At 39.4% G+C, this 20,175-nt stretch overlaps 1 protein-coding gene across 1 annotated transcript in view; it reads left to right on the top strand.

Moving 5' to 3' along the window:
• Positions 1-20,175, top strand: part of eys (eyes shut homolog) — a 136,457-nt gene that overhangs the window by 91,900 nt on the left and 24,382 nt on the right. Inside the window, exons 41-42 of the mRNA XM_070915969.1 lie at positions 8,297-8,447; positions 17,684-17,792. Coding sequence (XP_070772070.1) covers positions 8,297-8,447; positions 17,684-17,792 — 260 coding nt within the window. The remainder of the gene's footprint in view (positions 1-8,296; positions 8,448-17,683; positions 17,793-20,175) is intronic.

The raw sequence follows: 20,175 nt of genomic DNA, 5'->3' as shown, positions 1-20,175 counted from the left end.
TTACTGAATACTTTTATTGAAAGGAATGGTTCAACATTTTGGGACATGCGCTTATTCCCAAGAGTTAGATGAGACGTTTGATAACCATTCTCATGTTTATGCAATAAGTAAGAAGCTACAGCCAGGATACATTTAGCTTAGCACAGCATAGTGACATAGTATAGAAGTAAACAGCTAGCCTGGCTCTGTCCAGAGGTAACAAAGCCCACCTGACACTCCTCTAAAGCTCACTAATTAACATCAGACAAATATGTGCTCTGAAGCATTATTTCTGTTGTGATGTGAGCCCCTCAAAAGAAAAGAGCTGGTCTATACTGTATAATGCTCTCTAGACATGTTATGAATGTGGGACATTTTCTTGATTGGAAAACTTTGGTAATCTTTTGTTATGCTTGTAATCACTATTGTTACTGCTCTCAACCTCGTCTGCCTTTGGATCACTAAAAATGCAGCAATGATACATCAGTCTGTGCTCTGCTAATCAGCCTCTGATTATATTGAGACATTGAAAATATACTGTTTGTGAGTGCTAGCAAGCTGGATGCTTAGCAACAGTTATGGTGCCATAAAAAAGGCAGGAAAAAAACAAACAAACAAGAAACCACTGACTGAAATCTGAATCGAATTAAAAGAGTGGATTAAAGCAACTGCCTGTGTTTCAATATAATTTTTATAAAACACAGGGACTTATCAATCCCAAATGTTAATATTAGAAATCACTGGACTGATAGAAAGAAGTCACTTGGGGACACCAGCCCCATGAGTCATCTATTGTTGTCATGTGTTTCCCAGGCTACAGGAGGAGGCAAGGAAGCCCTTTTTTTTCTCATGGCTGCCACTACAGCGGGGTCAGTTCATTTAGTTAAGGACATTCATAACATGCTTTTTTGGTTGGAGAGAAAGGGAAGTGCACGGTGCTCTGGTGAAGAACTACACATAGCCTTGCCTTTTGTGGACAGCTGTCTATTTTGTTGTTGCGCTGCTGATGATCCGAGCAATAACCTAAAAGCAAAAAAAGGAATCCTCATAAGAAGGAAAGAGCTGGTTGGTCACGTGGGGAGCAAGGACTGGGCTGACCCTTTACATCCACGCGAGCTCTACATTGTATATCTACGTCCTGCCAGCTCTTTTGTTCCCACACCGGCAGATACACACACACATACACACACACTCTCTTTGTTACAGAAGGAGATTTGGATAGGTAGGCCTGACAGCCACTGAGTAGACCCCCATAACAATGGAGCATTGTTTTGGGAAGAGAGGAGTCAGTAGATTTGTGGTAATTTTTTAGGGTTTGAGAAAGCTGAGCCATAAGAACTTTGTCCCATTTATCCAGCTTTGTGTGTATTATACGTCTGTTCAAAGTATGTATGCATATATTAAATACCAACCAGCTTAGAGGTGAACCCACTGCACGGATGCCTTGAACTGTAGGTCCTCTAATGACTCCAAAAAACATCCAACTGTATGTATGTGTATGCAGCTCCTTGCTCTAAAAACAGCAGCCACCTTGATGTTGTAAGGCTATCGTTGTCCCCATGTGACACCACAGCGAGTCAGGTGCAAGTCCGACCGAGCTGTAAGCGCCATGCATTGTGTGGTGATCACGGGTGATTTATTCCGCACCAGCCGGGCACAGACATCACAACATTCATCTTGCTGGTGTAACCTAGATCAACCCCTTATCTGTGACATTGTCTGCAGGTTCATGGCCTCTCATTTACATTTACAGACCTTTTAAACATTACAGTACACTACAGGGTTGCCCGTACTTCCTGTCCTTTGGTCAAAAATTTGATTTTCTGGCTCTGATAACTGACGAAGCTTGGTGGTGAGCAGTAAGCTCAGATCCAAGTGTAAAATGCCCCCTCAAAAACCCAAAACATGTGATGTTGATGACTCCGTGTGCAATTTCAAGCGAGTCCTTTTTAGTTAATTAAATATGATATTTCTCAATTGACTGCATTTTTGACATACAGTAGATCTGGGAAGAACTGACCAAGAATCATTCTTTCCAGTTTCTAGATGCCTTTAACAGTGTAAGCAGTAGTAGTACCAGTAGTTTGCAAAGATACTTAAAAGTTTAGTTTTACCATAAAACAGTCTTGCATTCCTTCGAGTAATAATAGCTTGACTTCTCCCTCCCTGAGCTGACATTGGTCTCCCATGATGGCTGCTGAGTGCCTTAGTGTTCCACCAAAGACTTAAATCTTTGTATTTAAGGAGCTATTAATTAGGCAGCTCTCAGAACCTAATAGGACTCTAAATTAGTGCTTTATATAACGTTGGTGCTCTTGAAAGGTCAACCAGTTAAGCCTTAAATACACTTGGACAAATAAACGGTATCCTGTCTGACACAGGTGACAAATTAGAGTGATCAAAAATCTAAGTGTTGCCAAATAGATGTATGAGTTTTTCAATAAATGAATGCAGGCATGTCTCCATTCAAATATAACTGTGCCCATTGTGTGTGTGTGTGTGTGTGTGTGTGTGTGTGTGTGTGTGTGTGTGTGTGTGTGTGTGTGTGTGTGTGTGTGTGTGTGTGTGTGTGTGTGTGTGTGTGTGTGTGTGTGTGTTTGCACTAGGCTAATAATCATTTGTTGCTGAATTCAGTGGTTTGAGTTTTAGAAAGTTTAGGAGACATTACGCAGGAAATACTTGAAACTGAAATTTTAGTATGCTTTATGCAAGCATACAGGCTTAATGCTTGTTTTGAGGTGTTTTTGGAAAACGAGCACATTTCATGAACAAAAAGAATACAGCTGTAAGGAACTGAGGTGTATATTTTTCAGTCATGTTTTCCCCCTAGATGCTTTTCAATACTTGATTGAGAATACCTTTACAATTGCCACCATCATATGAAAGGCTTTGCATTTCTAAAATACACCAAAGAAATGGTGCTCAAACAATGCAAGTTGCTCCCTTAGTATTCTGATAAGTACATTTCAGGACGTGAATAGCAAACAACCACAACAACCAAAAATGGGTTTGCATTTCCGATCTGTAATAATAAAGACATGGACATGACAGACATGTACTTCTGTAATCTTTTCTGTAATATTTAATATATACATTTCTTTGGAATAAAGAAAAAAATGAAAGTAGGAACTTAAAATGGGACAGATGAAGAACATCTCAGTGGAGCAAGCTAGAGGAAGATCACATTGGAAAAATGGATGTGATATGTATCAGGTTAGATTGTGTTTGATGTCAAGCTAACAAAATCATTTCACCTCGCCGCGTTGATCACAAGTCACTGCTTGTCTAAGCTTCCACTGATTTACTCTGTAGATTAGTTGATGGCTGTGACAACATGATGCCATCTTCACATCTAAACAGCTTTCACCACTCGAGAGAATAAATATGAACACTGAAGTTACTGTAAATAACATATTCATCATTTTAAGTTGGTTTGTTCAATTCAATCAGTACATTTTCTATTCTTTATTCCAAGTCATGTTTACAATATGTCATGGCCGCAGCATATGGAAGCCAGAAAGCAGACTGTGAGCCTTGTCATGAAGAAAGATGAATGTTCAGAAAGCATATATAGAGGGCACGGTGCCTTTTATCTAGTAATGCTTCCTGGCTCATAGTGCACCATCTTTTTCACATCAGAGGAAAGGAACTGAAAAGAAAACTCCAGAGATCAAACAGACAAAGTTAATCAGAAGAGAACCAAAAGACACGCATTGAGATGCGGAGAATCTCTTTGCCAGACCTGCTCCTTATTCTCCGCTCCCCTTTTTACACCTCTCCCTGAAGCAAACACGTGAGTCTCCCCCTGGACTTCAATTGTCAGCTCGAGAAGAGAAATACGAGGAGGTGGGGTGAGAGAGAGAGAAAGGGAGAACAGGTGACAGGCACTGACAAAAGGACGAACGCTCTGTTAGGCTCGGTGCAGAGTAACAGGGCCATGGGGACAGCAGGGAACAATATCCTTACAGGAGAAAAATAGAAAAATAAAAGATGGGGCAACATTGACATCTGTAGTAAATAATAATTGTCAACAAATGAGTTATGGCACTCAGTGGAAACAACTGGTTTGAAAAGGAGACAAAAGGCACATTGTCACAGAAGGAAGTTGCTGCTGCATTCATTAACTCTAGGCAGTCTCTACTGAATCTGTAGTTTGGCAATAATATACATGATTATGTGCCAAGCGTAATTATACTTGTAATTTATCCACACAATCATGCTTTCATGGTATCATGTTTTTTTTTTTTGTGCTCTCCATTATTTTAAGACAATGTTTGAATACCAAATGTACAGAAAACATATTCAAAAAACCTACAATAAAATACCAGACATAGGTTTGTTAAAGAATTGCCTGTTTATTTTAATATTTCTGTAGATTTGTGAAATTGTGTGCAATAATTGAAGAATTTACAGTATTTTGGTGGCCATTGTGTGTTCACAGCAGTGGAAAAACCTCAGACTTACACATTTCAATCTCTCCCACTGTTCAAGGTGACTTAATTTGCCAGCATCACAAGCAACTTGGAGAGACAATTGCTTGAGAAGTCATAATCCTGCTAACAATAAGCATCAAATGAAAGTATTAAACATTGCCTCTTTGCTGGTTTGTTACCTCAAGTTATATCTCTAGTTGTGCCTTCTCTCAGCTTCCTCTTACCACTGCTAAAAACAGTACCTGACTGTCATATTTTTGCAGTATAACACAACGTTTGATGCATGTTTCCATTACATTTTCAAGCTTTCCTGAAAAAGCTCTCATCACATCCGAAAAGTGTCTTTAAAAAATCTCTCTTAACTACACCATAAACAAAAAAATGATTGTGTCAAAAATAAGTGTTTGAGACAGGGAAGTCAAAGTTGGAATATAAAGCCTTGTTTCTTTGAATTAGCATTAGAATCACTAGATGTCCTCATTTCATGCCACAAATTGAATATTTGCTTGCAAGAGAAGAATGTGATACAGTAGCTGCTCCTCTTACCAACTAAAGGTACAGTATTTACCAGCCAGATATATGGTTACGAAATATGACAAATTACTGTTTACCTAGTAGAAACATGCAAAGAGGTTGAGGAATGCAAAGAAGTAATTACATCTGTAACCACCAGGGTAAATATTGAAATATCAGAGCACAAATATGAAACCTCCGGTATGACTCATCAGGTCCTCACGTGTAGGAGTAAACTAAAATGTACAGTATGGCCTCCAACTGCTCTCCTGAGCTCTGCCCCCCTTTACCACAAACATTACATCAGGACATTCAAGCAAGCAGACTTGATTTATACACTCAGTGTCCAATTTATTAGGTACACCTGTACAGTCTAATGCAAAAAAATACAACTGTTCTGCTACAAAGTCTCTGGATGATATGGCCTGCAGCATGGTCCAACTAAGCAGCATGGGACCAAGAATTGATCCCTGGAGAACTTTACTTACAAAGTCAACCTTTATAGACATACAATTATTAAATTACTGTATATAGAATGTAAACAAACTAAGTGCTGCAGGAAAATAAAAACATTATTTAAATATATTTTCATTCCATTAAATAACACTTTGGCTGCATTCTTTGTCCCTACTGCTGCTTTTTGTCATGGTAAGTAGGGGTCCTACCCTTCCACAGAACAAGGATGAGGAAACGGTGAATTATCTGAACAAGATATTCCTCCTGTGGTCCATTCAGCAACAGCAGTTAGTAATATTGCGGTGTTAAGTGCATCCCTGTAGAGTCTTATGACAGGGAAGACCTCCAAGACTTCTTAGAAAATGCATTATCAGAGTGCAGCATATTAAGCTAAGCATCTTTTCGACAGAGAGATGGGGATTTCCTGGATGCTCTTCTTACCCTGGAGGAATAGTTCAGAGCTTTCATATCAGTTGCCATGCAGCCTTGAAACAACAAGCTCAGCTTTTGCGCCATCTTCCTCTGGTGTCCAAATCTTCCGCCCATGCCATTACTTCATGAGAGATGGCACACACATGGTGAAGACTCAAGGCTGTCTCTGCAGCCCACACACCTCTGTCCAAGTCCTAGGCCAGCAAGCTACACTAGCCTGCTGCTCTTACAGAGTCCTGGCTCAATTATCATTGTCATTGTGAAATCCAAGGGGTCAACCCTGCTTGTGTAGCTCCCTCTGGATTTTTGGCTCCCTGTCATTCTCTCTAATTCAGCTGAAATGTGCCTTGTTGAAAACACTGAAACATTTTAGATCTCTCTAACAGGGCAGTATTCCTGTTCTGTCTTCTGCAACCATGTCTTCCCTGACGGTGGCACAAGAGTGGCAGTCTCTCTCTGTATCTCTGTCTCCCTCACAGAGCTGTATTCTTATGTTGCCCGCCCTCTGCTCATGTTTACTTAGACTGTGGTGTGGGACTGGTGTGCACTCTCTTTCCACCTCCCTCCTGAAGACCGTAGTTGCCTGTGTGGGAGGATTAATACTGCGGCTGTCTGTCGCTCTCCCACCCCACTGTCTCACTTGCAAGACACTCTGTGCCAGCCCAGGAGATACTCGTGATATAATGTTCTGAACTCTGGGAAGTGGCATATCTAATAATGGCATCCAATCTCCTGCAGCCTATAGTACGTGTAAACAAAACCTGACTTTCACATAGTGAAGCTATGTGGTAGGTAATGGACAAGGTGGGAATAAGATGCAGGGCTTTTGCCATTATTCTTCTTGACCTGTCAATAAGAAGCATGACTGTCCTGCTAATGTTTTTAAACTAAATATGCATAGTAGTGGCTCTACCATTGGTTTCATGGGAACATAAGCTGTGATTTGACCTGCAACCTCACAGTTAACACCTGGCCATTCTCCTGGTAGCCAGGCGGGCTCAGACCTACCAGTGATCCATGATGGAAGGAACTTCCATTCAGAGGATAGCCTGTTGCTTGTTACCTCATGGTAACTCCCTCATGGCTTAAAGCTAGTGAAAACCTTTCCTTTACTGGGGAGTCTGACAAAGCTGATGGTTATCCTAGTAGCCCCAGACAGCATGATGGCACTGTGGCATGCAGAGAGAATTCAGCTCATATTGGTTCAGTCCTGGTGCATTGTAGTGTGAACCGTTATCACACATGGACTGTGTTTTATGTTTGGTGCCCAGACGGAGATATCTTCTTGTAGCTTGGATTCTGAGAGGACCAGGTTGGTGCATCAAGGGTTGTCTGACACTAAGGTCCAAAGAGTGTTATGTGGTCCATCATTTCAGTTTCCACAGGTGGTGTGAAGGAAGAGGGACCCTGTGTTTAGTCTAGTACAACTGCAGGTTATACAAGACAACAACAACGTTGCAACAGCGTCTCGAGGGATTTCAGTGGGGATTGGTCTTTAATCAGTCCTCTCCCCCTTCTATCCTCAACCATTTCCTACAAGCCCTTGCATGTGGGAGTATCCAGTGGAAAGTTCCTTTGCCCCTCTGTAAGAATTGATGGTAGTTCTCCAGACCATTTCAAAGGAGCTCTTCTAACCCTTTGGGTAGATTTCTCTCTTTTTCTGTTTTCTTGTTACTTATCACTTGACTAAGACTGACTGACTTGTATGCCATTTGGTCCATCCAAGCTGAATGCTTTAAAGAAAAAGTAGTGTAACGTTGCATGCAGACAGAACCTGTCCACCATTTAGAGTTTGTCAGGTCTGGGGCAGTTCAGTGTTATGAATTTTTCGTGGAGGGACAAAACATTGCACTGTTTGTGCCCTGTTTATTGGCATGTTATGTGGAACGCACAACAATTTGAACTAGGTTCTTGATAAACTCCTGTCTTAACAAAGGCATGTCCTTTGGTTGTGCAATGGCATTTGCTGGCAGGCAGGAATCCTCCCTCTGGATTTCATGTGCCAGGTATTGAGCACAACGTCGATCTCAAAGTATGGCCTGGTCAACACACTGACATTTATCAGGTTCTACCAGCTGGGTATATCTAGGTTTCTCTGAGTCCTACTTGCTTACGTTGGTACAATATAGCACCTCTGTTTGCTGCTTAGCAGGACAGATGGATTGTGATTTACAGATGTTTACTTAAGTTTAAGGCTAATGCAAAATGTCCTATCTGTCCATCCGCCACCCTGACTTTAACATAATTACTTACCACTATGCTCATGTCTAACCATTTTCTGTTTCTCACCATGTCTCCATCATCTTCTTGTTGGAATATTTTAATTTCATTTCACTCACACCGAGGGGGCTCATTTTCTGTATTCGGTATCTTGGCAGTAAAGCCTGAAGTAATGTCATAAATATTGTAGCTTACATAATGTATTGAATTTGGTAATACAGAACAAGAGACTCCTTCCTAACTACATTTTCTTGCCATTTCAGCTCAGGAGCAGAACTTTGGGGATCAGTTCCTTCATGTGTTCCTTCAGGATGGAAGCCTGGTTGCTAAACTTGGGTGTGGTGTCAGTCATGTTTTGAATGCAGCTGCAGGCCAAATCATCAATAATAACAGATGGATGCCAATCACAATACGGTATGATATGTTTCTCCTACTTTACTCTCTATCATTCTATTGCCACTGACTTAGAAATAACACTTTTTGTAATCAGTTTGGAACACGATATTTATGTTATTACCTGTGATTTTTTAAAAAGGAAGAAAAAAAAATTTTTTACACAAGGTTGCATGTCATGGTCTCTTTGTTAAAGGTCTGTGTCTGTCCAGTAACTGTTCACATCAGCGATGATCAGGGAATTGATTCTACTGTAATACAGAATTGCAATGAAAGCTCACTGTATCAGACAAATCCCAACTTTAATTCTACGGCTCTCTGTGCACTTCAGCAACAGTGCAGTCCCTGACGTGTCAAAATGTCAAAGTCACAAAGAAAACTGTCCAGTATGCTGGCAGTTTTGCTCTTGGCATGAGTACAGCAACAACCAGCTATCTCCTTCAGAAAATTATATATTCCATTGTATGTATGTATGTGAGTTTTAATAGCAGAACCTTTACATGAACTTCATCGTGCAAGAATAAACAGGCTTACCTTCTGCCTTCTTTAAGTTACAACTATAGCTGCATGTCAGACTGTACATATATTTTTCACCAAACTCTACAGTTTTATTATGTTTGACCATACACTAAAAGGGGCAAAATATCTGTTACCATCTGTGGCATCTTGTAGATCACTTTCAGATAGTTCACAGAGAGATTTAGGATCATTAACCTTTGATATTCAGTCTGCTGAGAAAATTGGCCATTTTGGCAAATGGTCATGGAGCATTTTCCTGTGGTGGTGGTGGTTGAGACAAGTGGCTGAGACCCTCTAATCTTGGCTACATACAGTAGACAAACCAGAAATTGTTATGATCTGGTATAGGTTGCACTACACATAGTGCAATACTTCTTTACTTAACAAAAAAAAAGATCTTGCATTCATGATAAGGCTTTGAAGAGCAAGCCTAGTTCAATGACCCACAAATAGATCATGATACAAAAATATAATTTAAATATAGTTCAACATAATACTCATAAAATGAAATAACTCAGTATGTAAATGCTTGAAGATGAACCCAAAGAACATGATGTACAGCAGTTACTCAGCTAAAGTCAGATGGTAGAAGCTTAGTTAAATAACAATGTAATAATCAAAAGCAATTACTTCTGCCAACTTCCCACACTTGTCACCAGATTTAGCATGTTTTTTAGACACCCCCAGCAGCAAGTGTAGCTGCTCTCTGGGATTATCAGGGGAAAGCAGTTGACTCCTAAGCATTTGGCAGCAGATTTGGTACCAAATGTTGAACCTGATCCACATGCATTTGCACTTGCTTGTCTCATCCAAATAGGTCTGATCACAATGCCTCTCGATGCACAGTTGATCTTCTGTCTCTGTAGTGCACACACACACAGGCTTACAGCTCAGGCACGGTGGGGTAGAGTGAGCCAGTGGGAGAAATGAGAGAGGGCCTGCTGCTGAGCTCTGCCTCTATTTATTCTTGATCGGTTCAGCAATTTTATTCATATGCAAATGAGCGCATGACATCATCTAGTCATGTTTGAGCAGTGAATACTTACTTTCCTTGGATGATAGTTGGCAGCACTGAATGGCAGCTGCTTCAACTTGCTGTCAGTGTCTATGCAGTGCAGGGCAGTGGTTGTATGTAACTGTACATAATCCAAGCTCCATTGATCGAACAGGGGAAATTGCCTGATTTCACTATAACACACTCATCTCCCTCTTTTTTTCTAATATTTTCCCTCTTCCACCTCTCACACATTCTTATTTTCAGCCCACAAACTTGTTGTCATCTCGAGCACAGTTCTGATGACACACAGAACATCAGAAAAAGAAAACATTTGCCTTTTGCTTTCATACGAATACAGTTATACTACTTTGACTTGCTCATGTAATACACATAGCTGATGCAACATGAAGAAGTGGTATGACACAGCTGCTCTTCTTCTGTTCAGCATATAGCACCATGCTATGAAAAAAAAGAATAAATTGTCTTGTCACTTTCTTGATGTTTATCCACGCTGGGCTTTTATGCACTGTAGTTTTTAAAGTGTAATTTCCCCCCCGGGGATCAGTAAAGTATTTCTGATTCTGATCTGATTCTGATTTTGATAATGACATAATTGCTGCTAAGTAGTTACAAAGATGAGCACAGAACAACACATTAAACAATGTGGAGGGTGGTCTGCACAGCTCAAATGTTTTAGCTCTACGTTGTTCTCTTGTGCTCTAGTATCAACACAGCTTAGGTATTATATGTCAATAAATGAAAAAATATATATATTCCAAAACTCAGCATTAAATGCTGTGAAGGATTAATGGGTTTTCTTGACTCAGCCCTATTTGCACTTCTCTCTGAGAAGATCAGAAGACCGCATCTTACACCACTCCATCTTGCTAATCATCCCCAACAAAGGGATGAAAGACATTGTGAATATTTAATCAAGAATTTAGCAGCCTGTTCTGACAGTAAACATAATTGAATGAATCACTTTTTCCTTTTGTAGAGCAGCGCAGTAGAGAAAGATTGCACTAAAACGATCAAAACAATCCAAATAGGCTGCCATATACATGAGACATACTGGGTCAACCTTTCTTTAAAATGAGCAGAGAAGAGCTTGTGTTTGATTTACTTTGACTTTATACTCCGTCGAAAAACTGCAGTCTGTGTAGAAACAGCGAGCTTGGTTTGAGGAGAGCGGAATATTATAGCTCATGTTTATTCAGACACACTATCAATAGTTATGCAGATTTTTTGAATGTAATGGTGTTACAGTGCATTGTGTTTTCCGGTGAAAGAATGCATAATGGACAGGCAGTTTGACAGTAGACGTGAAACACTCAAAACATTACCATAACATAGCAACTGTGTGTTTTCTGTTTCTTGAAATATTTAATTGCCTTTTTTTTTTTTTTACAACTAAATCTATAACCCATTTGTAGCACTCTAATATAGACTGTAAAGTTGGCAAGGCAGAAGGCCACTACTGAAATGCCCTGTGCTGCCATATAATTTCACAAAGGGGAGTCTGCAGTGTCATTTTTCATTTGGGGAGGACATGTTTGTTGTTGGCTTGGTTTTTTGATGTCTGTAAGTTTTCCTTTGGGGATGTTTGGGACAATACTGCTGCGATTAAAGTTTGAGAGTGGCAGACTCCAAATGCTCCCCTGGTCATTTGTGAAGTTGTGTACATTATTGGTTGTGCTTAGCATTTACTGTTGGAGTCATTTTCATTCATGCACAGTCAAAGATCAATGAGGATGACACATAGCATTCTGCAGCATCACATTTCTTTCCTTGCCACAGGTGAACTCAGAGTCCCTGGCAGATACAATTATTTAAATTTATGCCACTTTTGTGGGTACTTTCTTTCTCTCCAGTCAAAGGAATAGAAGCAGTGTCTCAAGTGTGGTTCTAACTTACAGGGAATATTCTTTTTTTATGACAGAGGATTTTGTGCCTAGCAACATGTTGATGTCTTTATAGACTGTCATATTATTTCTGTTTAAAACGCACTAGATATTTCGTTTCAGTAGGAGCCGTGTGTTTTTATTTCCCCATTACATCTGCAATTTTCTCACAGTTGTGGATGCTGCTGAAATGTCAATGTAACGCTTGATCACGGAAAGTAAAGGACCAAAAATACCTTTCCTGTATGCTTATTTTGTCAAGTTTGTTTATGTAGCCCAATAGCACAAATCACAAATTTGCCTCTAGGGGCTTTACAATCTGTACAGCAGACAACACCCTCTTAGACCCTTCATTCAAATGAGGAAAAACTCCTCAAAAAAAACTTTTGACAGGGATAAAATGGAAGACACCTCAGGAAGGGCAGCATAGGGGTCTGTCGTGGAAATCAGAAAACCTGATGCTGTCTAGAGTCGGTGAGATGATGCCAATGAAATACACAAACGCAATATCTTTCTTTATCTCTAGTTCCCAAGAATTCTTTATTGCTTGCAAGCAAGAGTCACCCCATACGTATATGGGAGAGACTGCCGGACAAACTGTTTCACCACATATGTATACTACATCACAAGTTTCACCTCCTCCTGCCATCACCCCACTATCTTGCTTATCTAAGGGGGCAAAAGGCTCTGCTTTGTTTGTTCTATACATTGTGATACATTAAACACAGTACTTATATATCTACATGGATGATACTTATGCTTGCTCCTCACCCAGTATTGGGTGCGCAGCTCGGCAGCTTTTAGGGCACAGAAACAAAAACAGCAGAGGCTTAGAGAAATGTAGTCGATATCAAAAAGTTTGCAGTCTGCTTATTTGGTGATAGAGTATTGTTGCATGTCTTTTTATAATTCAGACTTGAGTGGCTTTTTGTCCAACTTATGTCCAATAAATTGATTCAAAATGCTTTCACTCCAACCAAAAAGCACTCGCACCATCATCCTTTTCCAACAAAAGTGCACTACAGTGATCAAAGAAAAAGTATATGCTTTCTCATAATGAGACATAAGTTATTTGTGAGACCTTCATGTCCTCATTGTCATCATTTACTGTACATTAATTTAGCAGAAATTTTTGTCCGAAGCATTTTTTTTTCTTGTACACATTCATCAGCCAGGGATCAATCCAGCAAACCTGTGACTAATGGATGATTTATGAAGCAGATGTCCTGACTTTTATTCCCTAAAGGTCAAGCTCCAAAAACACTTTTTGTTTGTCCTTTGCGGCCTCATTTAACTCTACCCCCCAAAGTTTGTAACACTGGCTTATTTTTAAGTCTGCAGCCCAATCCGAGATAACCCCACTTGCATCATTACCGATATTTTCTCAGACTTTAAAAAGCTCCTCCAGAGCCACAGAGGACATTGTACAAATGTTTTTTCTTGTGACAAGTAAGCGTATCCTGTATGTCCCTTTTTGAGCCATCCCACACCTTTGTATATTAACTTATTTTATACAATTGCAGTCTTACCGTTCCACTCCTGCAATGGAATCTGTTGCCTTAAACATTTGTAACCAATGTTTTTCCATTGGTTACATATTTTCAGAGATACCAGCTTCCGCTGCCTCAAGTGTTCTTGCTTTAGAAGCAGAAGTCCACACACAACACAGGACAGCACATCTAAAATATTGAAACCACTGTGTTGTGGGTAATGCGTTAATAAATAAGTAAAATGTTGCTGTCACTGTTACTTTTCTCTCTAATAATGAAGCATGTTTAAATTTCAGTGATCAGTTGTTGAACTAGTGAAAATGCTAGTACTTTCATTACATATGTAATTCTAACAGCTGTTTCATGATTATTTTAAAACGTTTATCTAATAGTCTGTTCACTGACCAGTGAATATCATTTTGATATAAAAATGCACATGTGGGTGTGAAATGTTGCCTAGCAACAGCTGCTGTAAGAGGAAGAAAACTGACGAGTGCTGTGAGAAGAAACGCCGAAATTTCAAAATAGTAGGAAATTTCACAGCAACTGAGGAGTCTGAGTTCTTCTAATTAAAGTCACAGAAAAGTGAGAAACTCAGCGTTCAGAAACAACTGTTCACCTCTGTCAACTCGCCCAGTGGCATGCTTGCTAATAAAGAACTAAGAGGGCTGTTTGGTGTCCAGTTATCTGCTCTGCATTTTAGTACACATGAGTATGAGTATGTGTAGGGCTTTATGTAACTCAAAAGTAAAATAATTGACGCTGTAATTAGTGTTTATCTGAGTAATGGATGAAGTAATCCCTTTGCAATTTGGAAGAGTAATTAGTAAACAGCCATTGATTACTTTTTCTGAACTACACAGTGGACAGAAGCCATCCTTAGCGTTTTCCCACTTGGTTTTAAGAGTAATGGGGAAACAACATTTATTTTGTGGAAGTGCCATGCCACACGTGCAACTGGGTGAAAAGTGAGGTCTTGATATTAAGCATTTTGTTTTTTAATCCACATCCTCTCAACATAATGCCAAATCTGAAGTAGCGTATGTTTATCAATCACACCGTACTCGGCGTTGTATTGACAAGTACCCCCATAAAAGATTCATTGAAGCAACCAGCAGCCCTGCCTGCTCACTGGGAATTTCTTTTGTGAAGCCCCACAATGCCAAGAGGCGTGCTGTGTGCTGTCTAATTGTATTGCTGGAGATATAATGATAGAACACAGGCTACCCAAATTAATTGAGGCTTGCCAGTCACAGCACAAATTATGCAGCAAATGCTGCAGTGCTGCGTGTGAGAAAGTCACTGCACCAGAGCCAGAGCAGGCATTACAGTCAATGTAGGTGTAGATTATGGTCTGATACAGGGGCTTGTTGCACTTAAGGAAAAAAACAACCAACAGGTCCTTCCTGACATCTTGTGCAGGGTGTAGGTGCTGTGGTGTGATTTTTCATAATAATTGTTAAGCACATGGGGGTTTATTTTTTGTCTTTTCAGTCATATCTGATGTGTATCTCTACAGCCTGTGGTGCTACAAAGAATATCAAAGTAACAGGTGGTACACGGCTTCCTTATATATGTAATCTGAGTGACCCATTTACATTCAGTCTGCTCACAGGTATGAAACACTACTGAGCATCGTCTCTATTTGCAGCACTAATAGACTCTTGACTCTAAATCACTAAATGTGACTTGTGAATTATAAATTCACTACTAATGTGTTCCACATCATCGTTTGCTTTTTTTTGTAAGAATCTGAAATATGATTTGAATAATAAGCCATTGAAAAAAAAAAAAATACATCATGCCTATCAGCCAGTGAAAACTGTTACAAGGGCACCAGCACACTGCATGATGTTTTACTGCCATCTGTTGCCAATACTTTCAGATGTTTTATGCAATAGTAATATTTTAATGATGATCCTACCTCATTATTCATTTTCTGCAGGGGACTGTGAAGGAGGCACGTTCAAATAGGATTGTAAAGACAAACACCTCACCATCAGGTTTAACAAATACCTTTGTGCAAAGGTGCTGTGCTGAAAATATGTGCAAGCTCCCTTAACATTGCAGGTAATATTTCAGTGGTGGTCCTCAGGAAAGTTGCACTAATGCAGTTGCACTGAATTAGTCACACACAAGACACAATCTAAATGAGGACGTTAGAGATGACAAATCACTTATGATTAGCACATTAGCCAGATGAAGAGATGCATAAATGATGATTGAGTAAGTAAAAATGATCACAGCCATATTTTAGTTTTGTGTGTTTGGAGAAAGATGTTTGTTTGTTTACCTCAAGTTGGGAATTTGCTCTTGTTGCTCCTATGAGACCCAGCACTGAATGGTGCATAGGGAGCCCAATAAGAAATTACACAGTGCTTCATCTCTGCGTCAGAAAAAAAAACCCCGGCCTCTTTTCCTTCTGATTCACTCATATGTTTGTTTGTGTAATAAAATCCATTGTGGTTCTGTGTGTGTGTGTCAGTAATGCTGATGTGATTGCTGTGGGGTATATTCCGAGCTATCTAGCTACTAGACCAAGTAAAGTAGTCATAGTCATCTTTATAAATAGTCATTTTTGCCTCAGAGCAAGACCAATGTAAATTAGCCTGGTGGAGCATTCAATGTGCTCACGAGAGCTCATCAAGTAACATCATCCTGTTTGCTTTGTGAGCATGCTCTCTGTGTCTCAGAGGGGAAGCCTTTGCAGTATTAGCAGGCCAAATAAAGAGCTACTGTAGTAAGCACCAACATATGTCTCACATGCCCTGCGCAAGAGAGTAACAACATTGTGATGTTTCCTACCTCACCAACAGCCTGTTTTTGCAGCACAAACCTATTGCAGTACTGGATCATTTCAGCCTTTTCATTTGGGTCTTGTTATGTCCTTGTGACCTGAATATAAACAGTGGGGAAATGTACTTTTCTGAGCTCACTCACTGAGAATGAGAGAATGACCTCAGAAACACACCAGGCACCCCGAGGATGCTGATGGATGTCTTCTCTGGACATTAAGGTGCATTTCACGTTTGCAGTCTTACATGTGCCTTAATGTATCTGTGTGTGTGTGTGTGTGTGTGTGTGTACACAAAACAGCTCTCATGATTTACATACCTGTAATTAGTCCTACCTGAAGTTGTATGCGTGTGATTGCCTCAGGGAGGCGTCCTGGAAGGCTGTTTCAAATTAGCAGGAGGGCGATTGCCCTGATTGTTTCCATCTGGCCATTAAAGCAGACATTTGAGAGTTTCTCCTCATCAACAGCGGTACAATCACAAAGAATGGATGAATGAATTTTTGCAGAATCAGATTTTGCAGATAAGAAACGCATTACTTGCATTACATGTTCACAGGCAAACAATGAATAAACCTATGGAACAAAAGCATAGATCCTCATGTAGATTAGCCCCTAACAGAAACGTGGCAGAGTGTGCAACCCTTTGCATAATGTGCAGCCCCGTAAAGAGGCTGCTATTGTGTATTGCCCGTATAAAGCCAATGATGAATTGGAGAGAGGGAATCACTTGACTTTGCCAAAGCTGGTATATGACACAAGTAGACCAGCTACTTAACATCATGACTGCAACATTAATGACTAGTACAATTGTATATTTCCCCAGAGAGACACATGGGGTCAAATGATAAAATTGTCTCCCTACTCATTAGGTTTATAATGTATATCTAGTTTGTGCCCTCATTTTTATCATTAATAAATCCTGAATGACATAATGAGCACTTACACTCATGATAATGTTTTTGCAGGCTGATTTTTATCCTCATATTATATGATTATTGTTGTTGTTGTTGTTTTTATATATGTTTGATTTGAAATAATAATGCAAATCATGTACTAGTGCTCGAGTGTGTAAATTCAACTGGTCCTCACTGGTTATCTCAATCTGTGGTTTATCTGTGGCATATTTACAGACATTTTTTATGTGAATTTCATATCTGCTGAGGAACACAACAACTTAAAGAATATCACCGCAGCACCGAGCAGAAACCTATTTCTGGACTTATTATTTAAATCCAGCTGTGGAAGCCGCTCTCTGTTTTTGTTGTCTCTCCTGGGTTTTGGTCGGTAGTGCGGGATACAAACGCACCATTGCTTCCAACCCAATCAACCAGTGCATAAAGTTTCTCAGGAAATAGAGTATATAATGTATCATAGTCATACATTGTCAGTTTATAGCATAGTCTCCATGGTCACATTAGCAGCTTGGTTGCTGTGACTGCTCTGTCTGTCTCTCCATCAGAAGAGTTTTCATGCTTTGCTGGATTTATAGTGAGTATCAGATATTGCGGCCTCTCCAACTGACCCTGGTCTCTCTCTCTGTTCTCTCTCAACAGATACAATCTGCCTGTTGGCAAACAAGGAGGGTCATGTGTGATTGAAATAGCTGCAGATAATGGCACAGCTCAGCGTCTCGAGGAGAACGTGTCACACCCCGTGTCAGAGGTACCTGACCTGCCTGCAGTCAAATGAACCCTTTGTACAGCCATTTTCTTAAATTGCCATTTCTAACCCGTAATCATGTCTTTGGGATCTCCTACCTTTTACAATACAGTTTACATTAGACGCATTAAAATGTTGACTTGACTTCAGCGTCCAAAGGAAATGCATCAGATATTATTTATTCACATACAGCATGTTTTCACAGAGAACCATTACAACCAGTCATACATTGTTCTGTTTATGAATGTCAATGAATTTTTTAAACAATTGGTAGACCTATCATAGTTTTTGGATTTTTTCCAGGAAACATATGTGTCACTCTATTCACTTATTTAGTACATTATTATCTAACTTTTCTGGAATCATGTGAACCTTAGGTTAAACCTACTCATGCAATATATTTTATTTTTTTTATCAAAAATTAAGTGGGAGTTTGTGGTGATCATGATAATAAAATTAATTCCAGTTTGTGTAATAGGTCTATGAGTCTGAAGGCTTATCAGGTGCCAAAACACTAGAAAGTTATCCCGGCTGCAGTCATTTTATCTGTCGTCATAACCATCGTGAGGTGAACATTATAAATACGGCGTTCATGTTACAAGTTAATCTACCAGGAATGTGCACCTGCACATATTGTGTCAAGAGAGTGGCCTCAATCAAAGAATGACAGGCCTGCATTTATTCACTCTCAAAGCGGCCTGAAGCTCTTTATATTGCAGCATTTAGAATCCAGCAAACTGAACTACAGAACTTACATTTTGGTACCAACAAAAATGTACTGAAAGGACCAAGTATCTTGGTCTAGATGGCTTGTATGGCTTTTGTTCAATGATAAAAGTTTTTTTTTTATAGAAAAACATTTCAGCATGCTCTCATGGTAAGGTTAAGATATTTGATATTAGATACTCAAGCTAGTATCACACAAGCACTAGTATCAAAGAATTTCAGAATCAGAATCAGAATCAGAAATACTTAATTGATCCCCGGGGGGGAAATTACACCAAATGACTATTAATAGTGTTAGTTGGTTGGTTTATATGAGCTAAAAGCTCCTTGCTGCTGCCTGTAGACACACAGCTAAATTATGGATTGCATGAGTTGATTGGTTTATTTTTGTCTTTAATCACTTATAGAACTCATGACAGCAACATCTTGAGCAGATTAACAGCTTGTTATCAAAGCCAGCCTATCACACAACATGAGCTTCCATTACAAACATGCAACACCTGTTACATTATTTGCCAAAATGATCACACTTGGCAAATATAGTCCTTAATGGCAAGCATGTAAGTAGCACTAAGCTAGCTCTCACTTGTTTCACTCTGGCTCATTAACTTGATTAACAACACCTATATTTGTTAATAAATTAATAATTTTGTTTTTCACTTCGCTCAACCTTCCCACAGGCTCAACATGCTTCCCTCTCCCTCCTTGTGATTTATGGTCTCCTAATTTGAGATGCCAAGATGCTTCTATTTTTTCTTTTTGGTTAATAATACATTCATTACACAATAATTTTAGCTATAATGATATTGCATGTTTATTGCCAGTTATTCTTTGCCAGCTTTTATAGAATACTAATGTATTACCATGATTTAAATATACACTGAATGAATGGGTTTTGATTGTAGTTAGAGCGCAACACCAGTCCAGTTAAACAAATGACATATGTACACACATTTGACAAAGGGTTGTAATTTAGGTTTAGTTTAATTTCATTAAAATGATGTACAGTAGGAAAAGCAGAAAACTCACACTTATTGGAATACAGCTATAAAAGAAAGTGAAAATGTGAAGTTCACATTGTGGCCTGTTGTCTAGGGTTGCAGAGGGTCTAAGGACAGAGGTTCAGATTGTAAAGCCTTTTGAGGAAAATTTGTCATTTGTCATTTTAGGCTATATGAATAAAATTCACATCACTTGACATTTGTGAGCCCACGAAGTTAAAAAGCAACTCTCCATTCATGGCCTGGCTGCAGACCTTAGAGAGATCATGAAGTTAGCTGTTGTCAGTTTCCAATCCAGACTGCCGAGGCTCATTTAGCAAGCAGTTTAGCAGATGTCAGTGTAGTACAACTCACCACATTATAAGTAATAATAAAAATGCCATAAAACAAGTCATAGCAAGTGTTACCTTTGGCAATTTAGACATACATACAGCAGAGAGCGGAAAGTTTTCATATTTCTAAATATTTAAAAATTTTGTCTTAAATCTCACTGATTGCCAATGTAAGGGTTCATGACCCCGAGTATTATAACATATTGATTATCTTGCTTTGAAATTCTTTCAGCTACATTTTTAACTTAGGTCATGTTCATAAAGCAAGCTCTTAGTGCTCAATTACAATTTACTGCACAACAATGTTTTGCCTGGAGACACTTGTGT

This window comes from Enoplosus armatus, chromosome 12, assembly GCF_043641665.1.
Source record: "Enoplosus armatus isolate fEnoArm2 chromosome 12, fEnoArm2.hap1, whole genome shotgun sequence".
NCBI classification, from domain to species: domain Eukaryota; kingdom Metazoa; phylum Chordata; class Actinopteri; order Centrarchiformes; family Enoplosidae; genus Enoplosus; species Enoplosus armatus.
This window is presented reverse-complemented; position numbering and strand designations above follow the sequence as displayed.